Raw genomic sequence first — 16,305 nt, forward strand, 5'->3', positions numbered from 1 at the left:
GCCATTAGCTGTGTAGAAAAAAGAAAATTAGGTATTTTGGGTTAGGGGTGTGAAATTTGTTGTGTTCGGGTAGTTCACCCGCTTCTGGTCCCCTGCAGTCTGGGAGTCTGTTTTTTTTTTGTGATCTGAGATGGTTTTGAGGCCTCTTCAGACTCCACAGGATTGCACATAAATTATTGCATTGCACAGATAGATAGAAGAAAAAAAATCCGGGGGGGGGGGGGATTGCCAATATACAACACAGGTACAAAAGTAAGCAGGAGGATTTACTCTAACATCTGCATGTTTGGACTTGCTGCCTAATGTTTGCATGAGCTTAGCACAATTTATCTTTCCATGGATCTATGCATCTCTTGAATTTAGCTGTGCAAACACCTTGAGAATCTCAAAGTGAAACGTATCAACAGTTTAAATAGAAGGCTTGTTACATATGTATGCACCTTGGGCTTTTTTTTGTGCAAATATTTCTGTCTGCTACTGTGTTTAATCTGCATATAATTTATTCCTTTCACAAATCCTAACTGTGGTTGGAGACATTTATTTTGATCACAAGTGTTTAACTGCGATCATCCTTTAAATACAGGTACATCCCAGAGGAGCTGTAGGAAATATTTAGCCAAATAAAAGCCCCCTGTATAGTCTGACATGACTACGTGCCACACAGCCTACAGCCAATCAGGGTGCAGGTAAAGATGTCACGTGACCGTGCATCCTAGTTCTCGTCAGAGTGACTTCCACTAGATGGTGCTTTGCTGTTCGGACTGCCTGGACTCGAAGAGTCAGTTGCTCCTTGGAAGACTTCCAGTCTGTCAGGTAGTTATGCGGACGGCTCTGCGTCTCTGCGGCTCGATTCACCCGAGGTTCACGTCGCTGTAGGTTCGCTCGGTACAGGTAAGCTAATGCTAAACTGCGAGGGGGTTGCCCTGTCTGCCAGTTTGTCGACTTACAATCGCCCTGCTGCATGTGAGCCCCGTCAACTCCGACAGTGCATTGCGGAATCCTAAATACCGACATCATCTTTACTTCGTGTTGATTGTGCAAGATCACTTTAAAATTCCCGGGGTGTTGTTGCTAGTTTTTTTTTGTTGTTGTTGTTTTTTTACAGGCATTGTGATGGTAGTACTATGTAGCTAGCTAGCCACGACTTTGACAACTCACAAAAGTTCATCATGGCTCTTACTGCCAAAAAACAACAACAACAACATATGTCAGGGCTGTCAAACATAGTGTGAACAGTTATGCTGTTGTCCCTTTTGCCTACAGCAAGATGGCCAGAAATACGTTTTGGGGGCTTTAACACAAAACTACCTTTTAGCTCAAGCTATGAGCATGGGTATAGTCACGCTCAAAGCTGATTGGTCAACGACTTTGCAGGTTCCTATTGGGCGGGGCTAGGAATGAGGAACACTTCCGACAAGCACAAGCAGTTATCTTCTGGATTTTCTTTTTGCAACATATTTTGAAACTTTTCAGCCTCGATACACTTTAATTTTTACAGTAGCGGGGAAGTTTCACATCTGTTGCTTGGCAGCAACTCCACCGACATAATGAACGAAGTTGGTTGGAACGTCACAATGTTTTTTGTTACAATCTAATGAATGAGCGTTAGCAGGATTCTTTTTTAAAATACTAGTGCTATTGTCAACGCCAGTAGATTGTTGCTGTCTTGCAACCAAATACATGAGGTAAACATAGCAACAGAGCCCAGGGCACATAGAGACACTGCAAGCGTTGACAATGTTATCTGTCATTCCTCCAGCATTACATTTACTCTGAGCTGATCAGTAACCATGTGTAGAATGTTAACAGCCCTCTCAGTCAAGTGACGCCAGAGTCACAAAAATTAAAAGTCAAGAAAATGCATTCAAGTCAAAGAACTGCCTATACTCAATAACAATAATAACTTAATTTATATGCAATCTGTCCTAATGAAAAGCATCTCAAAGGGCTTCACAAGAAAATGTTTTACTTTAAATGTACTGTTCTATTAAGTGGGGGCTATTTAGAAACATAGATTGCATTGAACATTATATTATACATACTATATACTACATACTATACGTGCTAAAAACTACTACAAAGCTTACAAAAAATAGTACAATTGACATCATATTTTACTTTTTCTTTCTCTTGTCCACTTTAGTGTTTTTCCGATACCCAACATTAACTTCTCAGATACTGTGACGGCCGCGAATTCCCTGTGATACCAGCCAGTAACATGTCAATGTTCAGCACGGGCGTCCTTGTGCTGACTTCTCCTCTCCACACTCTCCCCCTGCGCATCGCTCCGGTGCTCAGCTCGGCTGCCCAGCTTGTAGAGCGCACGCTGTACGTCCACCTCCACCCTGGGCTGAACTTGGGAAATGGCAGCCAGCCTCGGCCAGTTTTCATACCGTCAGTGGTGGACCTGTCGACGGTCATTACCCGCCTTTACAGCAATGCAGCGGATATATGCGGGCACCTGGATATTCGGGTGTTGCTGACCAATGTCCGCGCTCAGTCAGCTTCTTGCAGTGGGACCACAGTTACAAACTGCCCCTTCCCCACTCCACAACCTCTATCTCACTCCCCAGATGTGCTGCTAACAGACTTCCCACTGCAGGACTCAGGTCAGTCCCATCAAGTCTCCCAGTGTCTGCAGAAGTACACTGGCCGCTGTTACACCTGTAGCCCCAACCTGCCCTCAGTGCTGCTTCACCCACAGTTAATGAGGCTCCAGAAGAACGTGGAAGGGCTGAAAGAGCCTGAGGAAAAGGCAGAACCTTTGGAAACGTACACTGATGTGGTGGTAGGGGGGACGTTTGACCGGCTCCATGGGGCCCACAAGACGCTGCTCAACATCTCCTGCCTCCTAGCCAATAGAAGGTTCCTTATTGGTGTGTGTGACCAACCAATGCTGAAAAGTGAGTAGTAATAGGAATGCACATTCCTGCAAACTTTCAGAGGATGATATCTCATATTTTGATGCTCTCTGAAAACAACAATTAAAAGGCAGCCCCTTGCCCGCCATCCTTTTCTTCCTGTCCTCAGAAAAAGTGCTAAAGGAGCTGATCGAGCCCTACTCTCTGCGTGTACAGAGACTACAGGGGTTCCTGCAGGACATCAAACCGTCACTACAGGTGGAGATTGTGCCCCTCGACGACCCCTTTGGAGTGTCTGCAGTTGACCCCCTGCTGCAGTGTATCGTGGTTAGCGAGGAGACTAAAAAGGGAGGCGAGGCTGTGAACAAGAAACGCATCGAGAATGTACGTTTTCAAACATCTGGAATGTATAAAACGTTTCAACGTGGCCTTTGAGATTCAAATAATTAATAATATAATATTTTGTGTTCTCAGGGCCTTCCAGCTCTTGTTCTCCATGAGATCCAGTTGCTTAAAGATGCCCACCACACTGAGACAGAGGAGGAAAAGATCAGCTCGTCCAGTCTACGCTCTCGACTCCTGGGCACCCTCCTTACCCGGCCTAAAGTAGGTTCTGTTGAGGGGGGAAAGTGTACAATTCAATTTGATAGTGGATTTCAATGCAACAGTGCCTGTGTGTACAATATAACACTTTGAGGAAATCAAAAAAAGCAAAGGACCATTCAATTCTTTTTTTCTCTCTCTCGCTCCCTATCTAGGGTTTATACATGCTTGGTGTATGTAATCTTGCTTTTCTTAATCTGCACATCAGAACATCATGATGATGTTAATTTTCATTTCATTTTTAAAGGCTTTTAAAGAAAGTTTTTGTCTTTAAAAAAAGGCAAAAAAAGAGAAATTTTATTTTATGAAAGAAAAAGAAATTATACCTTTTTAAAAAAAATTTATCTGCATCATTCCGATTCGAGTTCATTTGTGTTTAATGAAATTCCTTTACAAATGATATGGAACATCTGCGCTGCCTCCAGACGTGAAAAAAGTAACAGTCAAACTGTGCTTTTCAACTCACTGGGGAAAACTGTTTTCATAAAAAAAAAAAAACTGCTTCTGTAACAAGGGTCGAACAAACTGAAACTTTAATATTTCACTGTGCCAAAAGGAGCTGTCTAATCCAGGTAAAAAAGTAGCAGCTTTTCTTCCCAGAATATCTCAAAGTACAATGTCTATCTTGACTGTTACGAAGGTGAAAAAGAAATGTAATTTATATCGTTCTATTGTGTCTGGAGATTTCCAGATTAGTTTTGATTGTCCCTGGTGATATTGACTGATTTTACTTTATTTTCAGGACACATCCCATCTCCCTCCCGTCCCATATGTGATCGGCCTGACGGGAGGCAGCGGCAGTGGAAAGAGCTCCATCGCCAGGCGGCTGGAGGCTCTGGGTGCAGTCCGGATCGACTGTGACAAAATGGGGCACGAGGTGTATCAGCCGGGGGAAGCAGCCTATCACAGAGTGATTGAAGAATTTGGGTCAGGTGAGGAAACACTCGGTTTGGACAAAATGGTCAGTTTGTGATACCTCAGCCTACTTTGATGGAATATAGACAAAGTTATACAAAGTTTCTCAGTACTGTACTCTACTTATAAGTAATTAATCACGTCGAAAAGTCCCATCATTTGATTTCCCTTTACAATATTGGTACACTAAATTTTTAACAGGATATTAGAAACACCAGTACACCACTTTGACTTTACTTTATAAACATATTTTTATTGTCAAACAATATCCTGCTTGACCTGATAGAGGAGGGACTGACTGTTTTAAAATGACTGACATGCATTTCACTGCAATGACTGCATGACAACATTTTTCTTCTTTTCCCACTTGTAGATATTGTGAATGAAGACAAAACGATAAACAGACGTGCATTAGGAAGGAAAGTTTTCGGAAACCAGGTAATATGACAAGTTTGAACAATGTTTCTCTATGTTACAACATTTTTTTTAAATTACAACTCGTGTATAGACAATCTACCAAATATGCTGTTTTACATGTAGGAGCGGTTAAAGGCCCTAACAAATATTGTTTGGCCTGAGATCGCACTTCTGGTGAAGAGCACAATCAGCCAAGCCAGAGAGGAAGGTAATGTATGAAGTTACATTTATTAGTGTTAATATTGTAGAGCTGTATGTTGGTAAACATGCCCACTCCTTTTTGTTTTTTCTTTCACAATCCCCTTTACTTTATTTTGGCTCATCTTTACAAATACACAGATAATAAAGGAACTGCACCCTCACTTTATATTAGTGATTTCCCCAGTGTTCATGTGAACCTTTGCTCTTTTCCAGGTAAACAAGTGTGTGTGGTGGATGCAGCAGTTCTCCTGGAGGCCGGCTGGACAGACATGGTCCACGAAGTCTGGGTCACCGTTATCCCAGAGGAGGAGGTAATACATCTGGGATGGGACAAAATTGGAGTAACATCAGTTTGTGATTGTGGCCAGAAAATCCTTGATAACTTTATCAACTTGCCTCTCCTTGAATCCCCTCCTCTCTTTTAGGCGGTGTTGAGGATAACAGAGCGAGACGGTGTGACCACAGAAGATGCCGTGCGCAGGCTGAAGAGCCAGTGGCCTAACGCCAAACAAGTGGAACACGCCAATGTAGTGCTCAGCACGCTGTGGGAACCAGAGGTCACGCAGAGACAGGTCAGACATGGGGTCCACATGTCTGCATGACATACAATAATTAGTGTCTAAAAAATGAGGAAACTTTTCATTGTCTTTTTATTAGGTATCGAAAGCTTGGAATCTTCTACAGAAGCGAATCCAACAGAAGCAAGAGAGACAGTAGGGACATGTATGGGTCACTGCATCATCATAATTGTGAACCACGCACGCAAGTGTACGTCAGGCCCAGCGACAAACTGACCCGCATCAGGACATTTTGCCTAAGAAAGAAGTGAAACGGCCACTGTGCCTTCGCAGCAAACCCAGCATGCTCTCTTTGACCAAGACTGATGGACTTTCCACAGATTTTTAAACCCTTGGTTTTATTTTAAAGATGCATAGTTGAAAGATTGATGGATGTGGACAAGAACTGATGTTTTTTTCCCCCCACAAATCGCATGCCTTTAAATGGATACCATTGTTTAAATGATAGTCCCAACATTCAGCAGTTCTCAATCATTGAAGACCAAACTTTTCTGCAAATACAATATTTTAGGGAATCTGTCAGCTGATGACACTTTATAAGTTCTGTCCTCTTTTCATGGTGTCTATGATTTAATATGAATGTAGTGAAGAAAAAATGGTTATACTTTTTTTTTTTTTTTAAATAAGATTGAATCATTAAAATATGGGCGATAGATTGAAAGCCTCCTTGACGGAGGTGAATATCCTAGAGTAGTTGTCATTGAACACACTGGGCACTGAAGTAGCGTGTGAAACTGAAAGAATCAGTACATTGACAATTGAAGGAAAGCACCTAGAATGCTAATTTAGATAAACCGAGCTCAGTTATTTTGGAACGATAATGGAAAGCCCCAAATTGCAGAGGCCAGTAGAAAAAAATGGATGACTGCTTAAAAATGTTGTTGAAATGAAAATAATGTACAAAAGTCTGCTGAAAACATATAGATGGCAATCCCAGAAAATGCACTTGGTAACTTTTTGTTTTGTCTTATAAGAGCCAGTTGTCACATGACCAACCTTCTACACAAGATCTCCAGACCCTCCGAGTGGCAACGTATACAAACGAGCCTGAAAAAAGCCAAGAGCAGCAGCAGAGTTAAATCCTAAACTCTTCATGTGTTTGGCTTTGGGTAGATTTAATGTTGCCATATCTCACAACAAGAATAAAGTACTACTTTTTCAAGCTGTGTTGGTTGGTCGTTGCATTGTCTTGCATGTGAGCTGCAAACTCAGTTAAATGCTTTGTAAAATGGAAAAGAAAAATAAATTAAATATTTTTAACCCTTGAGTGAATCCATGCGATTTTTTTCTAATTAATTTGTGGGCTTTGGTTTTTAATTTTTTTCAACTCGTGATCTTGAAGTTTATTGGACACCCTGTATGTTTTGTAAAAATAAATCCAAAACAGAATGGACATTTATCTTTGTATGCCTTTAAATGTTTATTTTTTTTGAAACGGGTCATTTTTCATTTTAATAACAGTAATGAAACATTTACACTTGAACAATATTTTTAACATGCAAGAAATGTACAACTTTTCATGTGACTGTGGGAACAGTGCAAAGCTCAGTACAGGTTTATGACGTGACCTCACTTCAATAATCCAAAATCCTTGTGCACTGGTATCAAAACATTGTAAACACATGGAAGAAAACCGACTTCAAAAAGTGCACTAGTAACTGGTGACGTGTGAAACAAAGGACTCTGGGTAAGTGTGTCCAAGTCTTTCATCCTTTCACGGTTGCCCACCGCAACACAAACCCCCGTGTCTTTAAATCTGTATGAATGCAGCCATTCGTGTGGCAGTGGCAACTGTCCATCCAAAATCATTTCCAAGTCCAAACTTTAACTAACTAACTCTACTTCTGAAGAATCTTCCAGACGAAGAAACTCTTGGAGTCACTGAGGTGGAGGAGGTTTCCCCTCGGTCACATCTCCACTTTGAGTTTGGCAGAGCACGTCGCTTCCCCCAGCTTGTTGCTGGCCCTGCACACATACACCCCGGAGTCCGAGGGCTCCAGATCGGCCAGAACCAGGGAGCAGAGCCCGTCGTCATTTTGCTCCACGGTCACTCTGCTGGATTCGGGCACCGGCTTCTCATTCTGAAGCCACTTCACCTCCGGCTGTGGGTAACCTGAGAGAGAGACGAGGAGACAGTGGCTGTAAAGAAGTTTAAACCCGTTTATTCATACTGCAATCAAAGCTTTTCAGAGACCATTGTTTTTTTTGTTGTTTCTGTTTTCCCCTTGGCACTTGTAGAATGTGGCCGGGCATTATTTAATTTAGTGTATCACAGCTCTGTCACCCTACCATTGACGCGGCATGTCAGCTGAGCAGTTGCTCCTGTCGGGAGCGTGGCGTCCTTCAGGGCCTGCTGGATGCACGGTTCACTCTGAAGCTGCTTATCCAGCGACTGGATGGCCTCCTCTGCCTCTTGGCTCCAGCCTGGCTCCGGATGAGAGTTGGGAGGATGACGATGATGAATAAAATGGAATCGAGGCTTTACTGATCACAAAAGGGTAAACTTGAAGTGACAATCTGAAACTGTGAGTCATCTGCCGTATGTATGTCGCTCGAGGAAATAGGAGGGCATCGTGTGCGTGTGCGTGTGCGTGTGTGTGCTTGCGTGCGTTACCCTCAGAGGGGCTGCCAGGAGAGTCTGGCCTGTTGGAGAGGTTAGCCATCCGCTGTAGGGCCAAAACAGCCTTGCCAGTTTTCTAGAAGTATAAAGGACAAATATCACTGGATGACAAACCACATTCACATCCAAGCTTCAGGCCTGTGTGGCACAACGGCTTTAAAAGGTCAACATTGGGAAGCTCTGATAAGAAAAATTGCACATCTGTCCAATGCTGGACTAAAACCAGTGTAGTCATTTTTTATGATGGCGTTACCTTCCACTTGCGTTTGGCCAGAAAGCGCTTCATCTTCTCCTTCCTTAGGGATTTGGTTGGTCTGCGGTTCAGAGGGGTAAAGGAGACCATCCAGGGGTGGGCAAGGGCCTCGGTACACGACAGCCTGCATCTAGAGATCAAGTGGACAGAGAGGGCACAGGACTGTCAACTCGCTGCCAGCGGCCTCCGGACCGTCCAGAGCTTGATCAACGGTTTGCTCATTTTCTGCCAATGGTGAGAAATGTCACAAGAAAAAAATGATGTGGCTCATCGTGTGACATTACCAACTGAGGAGAACCAAAACATCCTCGTCCATTCTCCTTACTCATGAAGCCGATAGTCACAAACAAGTACTCGAATCCAACACTAAGATTCTAGGAGAAAGAAAAACGGACCAACCTCCGGTCTTTCTTCAGCAAGGACCGAATAAAGTCTAAAGCCTGTTCAGAGATGTCTTCAAAACTCTCCTGGTCAAACTCGTAGCGAGCAGCAGTCACAAGAGCTAAAGTCTCAACATCGTTGTTCCCCTGGAAGGGAGATTCTCCACTGAGCCTAGGAGACAAAAAAAATAGTCATATACATGTTGTTTATTTACTGAAAAGGCACCACTGTATTTTTGAACAGAGAGGAAATCCTCATTTTTTTATTTTTTGCAAATGGTCCATTTCAACATCTACTAAGGTGATAAATGAAATGTTTTTGAAATAAAAATCATTTTCATGTCATGTTACCGCCAACTTTCACATTGAAACTATATGCACACTATAAAAACTGTGGCACTGATGCTGTTCTGGGAGGAACTGAGAAAATGCCATGATGTCACCAGGAGATGGCACCAAATCTGCATTTGCAGAGTTATTAGAGGAGGGTTGGACAGATGTTTAGATACAATTTATGTCAATTTAGGACTTCAAGTAAATAATGTAGTCAATTTCCTTTGCAATTATCTCAACCCATGACATATGAAGTACAAGTAAAGTACAAGGATTGCGCGCAAACAGGTTTTATTCTGCCCCAGGTGGTGAAGAGAAAACATTCCACCATCTGTTCTCCATGTCAGGTCACTGACGGACTCAGTTGAAATCAAAATTAACAAAACGGTCGCGGCCACTAACTCACAAGATGAAGCAGATGACGCCGATGCTCCACATGTCCGTCTCCAGGCCCACGGGCTCGTAGTTGACCACCTCTGGGGCCACGAACTCGGGCGTACCGTGCATCACCAACAGAGGCTTGTCGTCCTCTGAGGAGCAGGACAAGAGCAAGAAACACACTCACTCTTTTCAAAAATATCACCCCTGCATGTTTTCACATTCACTTGTTTGCATTAGTCTATTTACAGTTGGCCCTAGTCTTCTCTAAATAGACCACCCAGTCTGGAGCTGTTGCGTCACATGCTCGGCTGCACTTCTTGAATTGAGGTAATCGTGATACCGTTGCCTATTTAAGGAGCTGTCATGTTGTATTGGGCAACGGTAGATATCAAGGTATTTGGAAAACACTCCTGGATGTTGCCTTTGGCTGCTTTTGGCATATTTCATTTCAAACTAAGCGGTTGGCTGGATAAAAAAAATACATAGTGGTAACAATTAAATGTAATGCTTGGTGGTTTTTGTAGCCGGGAAGCTTAATGTCATTTTATAAACCTAACAGGCAGCGTGTCATTCTTCAAGCTGGTTGCACAAGGCAGCACAAAGGTAACGGCTGCAAAAGCACAAACTGTACTCTCGTTTGTAGTCAAACAGGCCTTATTAGGATCTTTGGCTTTTCCTGTTTTGTTGCATCCTTTTGTAGAATACACACAGGACAAGTTTTTCATTGGTCCCCAGTGAGCAACTGTTTGAAAAAATAAATGTAACTGAATTATGGACATGAGTTTCCAGTGAGTTCATTTTGAGACAGTGTCCCCCCAACCCCCCCCCAAAAAAACAAACAAAACAAAACAAAGATCCATCAAACTCACCCAGTTTGCTTGCCAGGCCAAAGTCAATGATCTTGACCCGTGTACCCGTGGGGTCCACACAGACGATGTTCTCCGGCTTGAGGTCGAGGTGGACGATGTTCTGCTTGTGGACGTACTGCATGCCCTCCAGGATCTGCTGCATGTAGCGGGCACTGGTGGGCTCCGTGTGCTCAAAGTTGTCATCCACGATGCGTTCAAAGAGCTCTCCGCCTCCGATACTGGGCAGAGGGAGAGGGAACACCTTTCAGGTTCATGCAACAGAAATGAGCCCCAGCTACTGTAACTGTGGAAATGTCAATATATATATATGTCAATGTCTCAAAAAAGAAATGTATGTCAATGACTCGTACATCCTCCACCTTAGTAATGATGTGACACCAGTGCTACCCCCACACTACCTGCTCTCTCTCTCTCTCTCTCTTTTCTGTGTCACAATCTTTTAGAAGCAACTTCAGATGAGCGTCACTGTTTTCCTCCCGGTTACTTACTACTCCATGAGCATGACCATCTCCGAGCGCGTGTCGTAGGCGGCCAGACACTGGACCAGTTTCGGGTGGTGGATACACTTCATCAGTTCGATTTCCTTGCGGGCCGCCGTCTTTTCCTTGGAGCTCCGGCCTCGATAGAACTTCCCCGCACACACGTCGCCCGTCTCTTTATGGGACAACCGGAACACCTGGCCAAACTTCCCGCTGGATTTTTTTTTTTTTCCATTCAATCCAAAGCAAAAAAGTGACATAAATTAGTGATTTAAGTGCTTTTCAATGTACTTAATGACAATTTGCATGATCTCAATATTTTTTTTGAAATACAAAGAATCTGTGCATACACTCCCAGCCGTTCGTGCACATTGTAGTGATCCTTGACCTTGTGTTTGGTGTCTATGGTCATTGTGACGTACGACTCCGGCTCTTGGATCTCTTCCTCTTGGGACACGAAAATAGAAAGAAAACATTTCAGCACAATTCTCATCACACATATAAGGAAATCGAATCTAAAGGAATGGAATGGCAATTCTGTCGCCGATCCTCATTTGAAACTGTTCACAAGTCCAACCCGTCACCACTCACTCGCTGTCGCCATCTTGACACAGTCAGACTCCTGGCTCGGTTCGCTGACTCCTGCGGCGTTGTAGGCTCTGACACGGAAGCGGTACTGCCCCAGAGGCTCCAGGCCTGAGCGCACGTGGTACGAGGTGTTTTTGCAACGGCTCGACGCTTCGGTCCACTTCCCACGCTCGCCCGGACCCTCTTGTCTGAACTCCACAATGTAACCCAACACGGCGGAGCCGCCGTCGTAGCTGGGGCCAGTCCAGGACAGGACCAGGGACTGAGTGGACAATTTGGAAATGACAGGTTGGGATGCAGGTGGATCGGGCCGGTCTGAGGAGAAAGATCCAAGAACAAAATACTTTTACGCGACACGAGGCGACGGGTGCATGGGAGACAGAGACGAGCACCGTTTAAAGTTATTATCTACTCTCGTTTCAGTGCTTTCTCTGTCAGATCGTTTTATAATTGTGCAACAAGACATATCAGTGAGCCACTCTTCCCCAAACCATCTCAAAGTCACTGTAAACACAATGTTAGCCTCACCTATGACGCTGAGGGAGACTGTATGCTGGGCAGAGCCTTTTCTGTTTCGAACTATGACCGTGTAAGAGCCCGTGTCGCCTGGACAGGCCTGAGCGATCTCCATACTGCTCTGGGTCTTACTGCTTCTGACGGACACCCTTGGCCCCCCTACTACCACCTGGGAGAGGAAGGGAAATTGAAGACAAAAGGGCTTTTTTCAAAGCCAGGACACAAACTAATTGATCCAAACCAACCACCGGTGGGACTGTATCATTCTTACTTTGTCTCTGTTGTAAATCCAGCAGCAGGCCACAGGGACAGAGCTGCTCCTGAACTCACAGTGTAGCCGGGCCTGCTCTCCTGACCGGGCCTCCACCTGCTCGGGCGGGTCGAGAAACTCCACAGGAGGTCCTGAGGGGAGGCGGAGTTTGTTTGCTTTAAATACTTGGTGCAAAATGCTATAATAAACTGTTCCTTGATTCAGTCGCTCACTGGATGTGTTTGTCCTCTGCTCACCTTTGCTAGAGGAGAGGTTTGTTTGAAGGCTGATATCTCTGATATCTGTGGAGACCGAAGAGGTAGGTGGGTTTACACAGGTGTGTGCAATGGTAGGGGGAGTTAAAAAAAAGTGTCTAACCAATCACATGTGAGCAGTCAAGTTTGGTTGTAGGGGCGAACACTGCACTTTTGACTGTGCAGGCAGCTGATGTTTGTGTGGACTGCAACATAAACAAGTAAAATCAAAAAACAAAATTCTAATAATAAAAACGAAAACACATGCATGTTCATCACCATATTTTCTATTAATATGCGTTATTTCTACATACGATTTTTTTTAGAGCACGTCAGAAGGAAAGCAGAGAGAAGGGAAAGAGTGAGCTGGTGGGTGGAGATTTTCTTATGAAGCTCAACAAAGTTATTGATCTTCCTTATTCCACTTTTACCTTTTGAAGCGGGGGCCGGCTGAGTATTATCACGTGGCACAACCTTGAATGTGACCTCGCTGCTGAGCTCACGGTTGCTCGCTCTGCGGATTTCCTCTGTTGCTGGTCCTTTTTCAAACGAAGAGAAACATGTTGACTGCACACAGATCCGTTCAGTGACTCAGCGTGGTTCATTTAAGAACATGTTACTCTGTCCTTGACGTCTGTGACGAAGTTCTATCAAGACACATTGGTGCCTGCTTTACCTGTGACATGTAACACAGCACTGCTCGATTTTGTCCCAGCAGCGTTCTCAACTGTGCAGGTGTATGTCCCGGCATTTCCGCGTGAACACCGATTCAGGACCAGAACGGCGACACCGTTTTTGAAGGAAGTTTTACCTGAATGCATCTTCTCGCCTAAATGACAAGGTAACAAATGACAAACACATGTTTTTTCTTCCTTCTGAGTATATAATCACTGAACCCCTACATGAGACCTATGTTTTGCGTATTCTAACATAATCTTTTTTTTGATTTTAAGGGCATTTTCCAGGTATGATAATCAGTCACTTACCATTGTGTAGCCAGGAGACGCCCAGAGGCTCACTTCCTGTGATAACACCTTGAAAAGTAGCATCACTTCCTTCACAGACTGCACAGTCCTGGAGCGCTTCTTTGAAGTGAGGCGATGCCGGGCTCTGGACTTGTGTCCGTCTGGCATCTTAACGGAGATTAAAAGTCAGGGACAGTGGATTTTGTTTTTCAAACGCGCTCCGCTAGATTGCAAACTGTGTACACCGGTGTGTCCTTTACCAGTGACCCATCAGGATGGGCCAACTTCCCCCAGCTATTGTTTCAATGGTAATTGAACGACCAACTGTAATTCTAGGGGCTTTTAGATGATGTAACCAGTCAAGCTGTAGATGACCTTTACACATACACATAGTTACAAATGTTACTGACGTCTGAAAGTTCATATAGAAGACTGGAGACTGATGTGGCTGTAGAATATTTGTCTTTTTTTGCCTCCAGGTAGGTCAGTATTAACTTTCAGTTAATCAGTTATTTGTGGTGTGTGTGTGTGTGTGTGTGTGTGTGTGTGTGTGTGTGTGTGTGTGTGTGTGTGTGTGTGTGTGTGTGTGGTTGTAAATGCAAATTTGGAGAATTTGACGTTTTCCCACCACATGTGTGTTTGCACACATGGTGTTGGAATGTCCAGCAGGATAAGCAATGGGTGGTCACCAGTGGATGGTGGAATGTCATCAGTGTGTTTGTGTGTGTGTGTCAAGTTGCCCATCACTCCTTCGCACTAAAATTTGCACAAAAACAGGACATTTCGTAATAACCGTGTTGTTTACACAGACCGCTGGCCTCATTGTACATAAGCATAACCACCGATACCTGTGTTCCTTAGTGCCTTTCCTCATGCAAACGGTTCAAGTTGAGCAAGCTCAAATTCAAACAAGTGGGCTGTGACACATATTATACTAACTATTGCAAAATGAAGAATTAAAACATTTTTCTGAATTATTTTGAATCACAGCAGTCAGTGAGTCAACTTTTCGAGTGTTTACCTGTTGCAGACGACACTCCGAGTTTGCTGTTTGCCATCATGTAGGTGGTATCCAGTCCATGCTCTTTCTCTGTCTTCCATCTGGCCTGAGGCCTGAGGGCCAGACGGAACGTGGACACAAAGGTCTTTGGCTTCGTGCCGTCCTTGTCCATCCTTGAGTAGAAACGGTAAACAGACAGGGCATGTGTTTCTCACTGTCTCTCCTCAGTCAGGCCCCCTGCTCCTCTGTTGGTTGTGGTTAGTTTGACTCTGTATATGAGTATGGTGCGAGGCTTATGTGTTGCATGCTCGCCCTGTCCCTGTTTACACATCCTCTGAGATGCTAACAGGAGGAGCCTCTGCTTTCAGACGGCCCCTGAAATCACTACCCACGCTCGGCCCCACGGTTCACAGGAAAAAGACAGTTTTTATTGGAAAGGCCAATGAAAAACACACGTGTCCAGCCCCCACTGTTCCTCTGGACTGAGAACAGAGGGAGGGAGACACGCGCACACACACGCACACACACACACACACACACACACACACACACACACACACACACACACACACACACACACACAATGTGATTGAAAACAAAAGAGATATTAAGCCAGAGAAGGAACTGTGTGGGAGACAGAAAACATTCGAGCTAAAGAGAAACAGAAGTTCGATAGTGGTCAAAGAAACTCACACTGAACATGTATTTGTTTTAAAAGAGCCATATTTTACCTGAAGCCACTCTTCATGAAGATTCCCTCTCAGAGCACAATCCCGGGTTCCCCGACGTCAGCTTCTTTTTTGGTATTTTATTCCAGGAGAACACCTTTTCCCCGTAAACACTCAGCATTACTGCAGGCTGAGCCACACTTGCCAGAGGAATCCAGGAGAGCCAGTAGGGCAGCTTTCTGTGAGCACTTAGTCTGCGGTGCGACTGGCAACATGCAGATGGATCACTGAGGTGACTCTTGTACAGCTGTGGATTTCCGGGGTAGAGTTTCATTTGAATGAAAGTGGAGAAGTGGTGGGACCATGTGACCACAAACAGTAAGATCCACTTGTAAATGAGATGCCTGCAATGCTATTCATATGGAAATGGCATAAAGCTGCCGGTTGGGTGTGTCTCCGAGGTGTGCTTTCGTTTACCTTTTGTGTGATGATTGTTACAGAGAAGGTGGTTTGATCTTATCCATGTTCAAAGCAAGCGAAGCTAATATATGGGCCTTCAGGGATTTAATGTTCTATTACTTATTCTGAAAAGCAGTTTCACGGAAGGTCTGTAACAGCCACATTGGCCTGTTTTTAATTTTGCTTGCAATACCACAATAAAAGCTTTTTGACTCCATGAGCATTTTGCTGATTTTAAGTCAATGTATCAGTCATTGCAAATAACCCATGATCCATGATATCTCTAGATACACCACACACTGATATACAACTGTACATGTATATTGATATATGACTTTCAACAACACTAACACAGGTTCCATAATGTGCATTTTCAAATAAATTAGCGTCTTTGCTTTGGTCTTAAATAGACACGTTTCACTCATGTTGGCCAGTACAAGAATGTTAGAAAACTATTAAGCAAAAGGGGCTGGAAAGCACAAGTAGAACCATGTGTAGGAGGCACATCATTTACTTTACACTACAAACGCGTCCCCTGGTACCGAAAACATGCTGACTGATGAACCGGATAGCAACGAAAGCTTAACTCTCTGATGACGGACAGACATTCTACCAACTTCTAAAGTCCCTTATATACCGTAATGTCAGAAATGTACGTGAACACATAAACATTTTCAGTCCCCCCCCCCCCCCCCCCCCCCCCTCAATTGCAAGT

The 16,305-nt window shown here is 44.0% G+C and overlaps 2 protein-coding genes across 5 annotated transcripts; one reads left to right on the forward strand and one right to left on the reverse strand.

Annotated features, from left to right (window-relative positions):
• The first annotated feature begins 676 nt into the window (after window positions 1–676).
• Window positions 677–6,835, forward strand: coasy (CoA synthase). Of its 3 annotated transcripts, none has more exons than XM_035613127.2 (10): window positions 677–813; window positions 2,144–2,903; window positions 3,031–3,245; window positions 3,336–3,467; window positions 4,207–4,396; window positions 4,753–4,817; window positions 4,920–5,004; window positions 5,211–5,308; window positions 5,423–5,569; window positions 5,655–6,835. In XM_035613127.2, exons 2-10 carry the CDS (start codon window positions 2,219–2,221, stop codon window positions 5,712–5,714), a joined length of 1,677 nt encoding a protein of 558 aa, XP_035469020.1. In that variant the 5' UTR covers window positions 677–813; window positions 2,144–2,218; the 3' UTR covers window positions 5,715–6,835. The 3 variants fall into 3 exon arrangements, with proteins under 3 accessions (XP_035469020.1, XP_035469019.1, XP_035469021.1); XM_035613126.2 differs by having other exon boundaries at window positions 679–891; XM_035613128.2 differs by having other exon boundaries at window positions 679–891; window positions 2,176–2,903.
• Window positions 6,836–6,970: 135 nt separating this feature from the next.
• Window positions 6,971–15,436, reverse strand: LOC118287689 (myosin light chain kinase, smooth muscle). Of its 2 annotated transcripts, none has more exons than XM_035613129.2 (18): window positions 15,195–15,436; window positions 14,485–14,636; window positions 13,485–13,631; window positions 13,175–13,327; window positions 12,930–13,037; window positions 12,502–12,546; window positions 12,266–12,396; window positions 12,007–12,163; window positions 11,482–11,793; window positions 11,241–11,337; window positions 10,900–11,103; window positions 10,412–10,629; window positions 9,568–9,691; window positions 8,848–9,000; window positions 8,449–8,578; window positions 8,190–8,271; window positions 7,865–8,059; window positions 6,971–7,688 (listed from the first exon to the last, which is right to left on the reverse strand). In XM_035613129.2, exons 1-18 carry the CDS (start codon window positions 15,209–15,211, stop codon window positions 7,483–7,485), a joined length of 2,631 nt encoding a protein of 876 aa, XP_035469022.1. In that variant the 5' UTR covers window positions 15,212–15,436; the 3' UTR covers window positions 6,971–7,482. The 2 variants fall into 2 exon arrangements, with proteins under 2 accessions (XP_035469022.1, XP_035469023.1); XM_035613130.2 differs by having other exon boundaries at window positions 7,865–7,999; window positions 15,195–15,433.
• Between the last annotated feature and the right edge of the window lie 869 nt (window positions 15,437–16,305).

Source organism: Scophthalmus maximus, chromosome 16, assembly GCF_022379125.1.
Source record: "Scophthalmus maximus strain ysfricsl-2021 chromosome 16, ASM2237912v1, whole genome shotgun sequence".
Taxonomy (NCBI): domain Eukaryota; kingdom Metazoa; phylum Chordata; class Actinopteri; order Pleuronectiformes; family Scophthalmidae; genus Scophthalmus; species Scophthalmus maximus.

Coding starts and splice junctions, on each gene's coding strand:
- coasy (XM_035613127.2), top strand. CDS start 2,219: ATGTCAATGTTCAGCACGGGCGTCCTTGTGCTGACTTCTCCTCTCCAC. Junction 2,904..3,030: donor TGACCAACCAATGCTGAAAA/GTGAGTAGTAAT, acceptor TCCTGTCCTCAG/AAAAAGTGCTAAAGGAGCTG. Junction 5,570..5,654: donor CAGAGGTCACGCAGAGACAG/GTCAGACATGGG, acceptor TCTTTTTATTAG/GTATCGAAAGCTTGGAATCT.
- LOC118287689 (XM_035613129.2), bottom strand. Junction 13,632..14,484: donor CGGAGTGTCGTCTGCAACAG/GTAAACACTCGA, acceptor ATCTCCGTTAAG/ATGCCAGACGGACACAAGTC. Junction 10,630..10,899: donor ATGGTCATGCTCATGGAGTA/GTAAGTAACCGG, acceptor CCCTCTGCCCAG/TATCGGAGGCGGAGAGCTCT.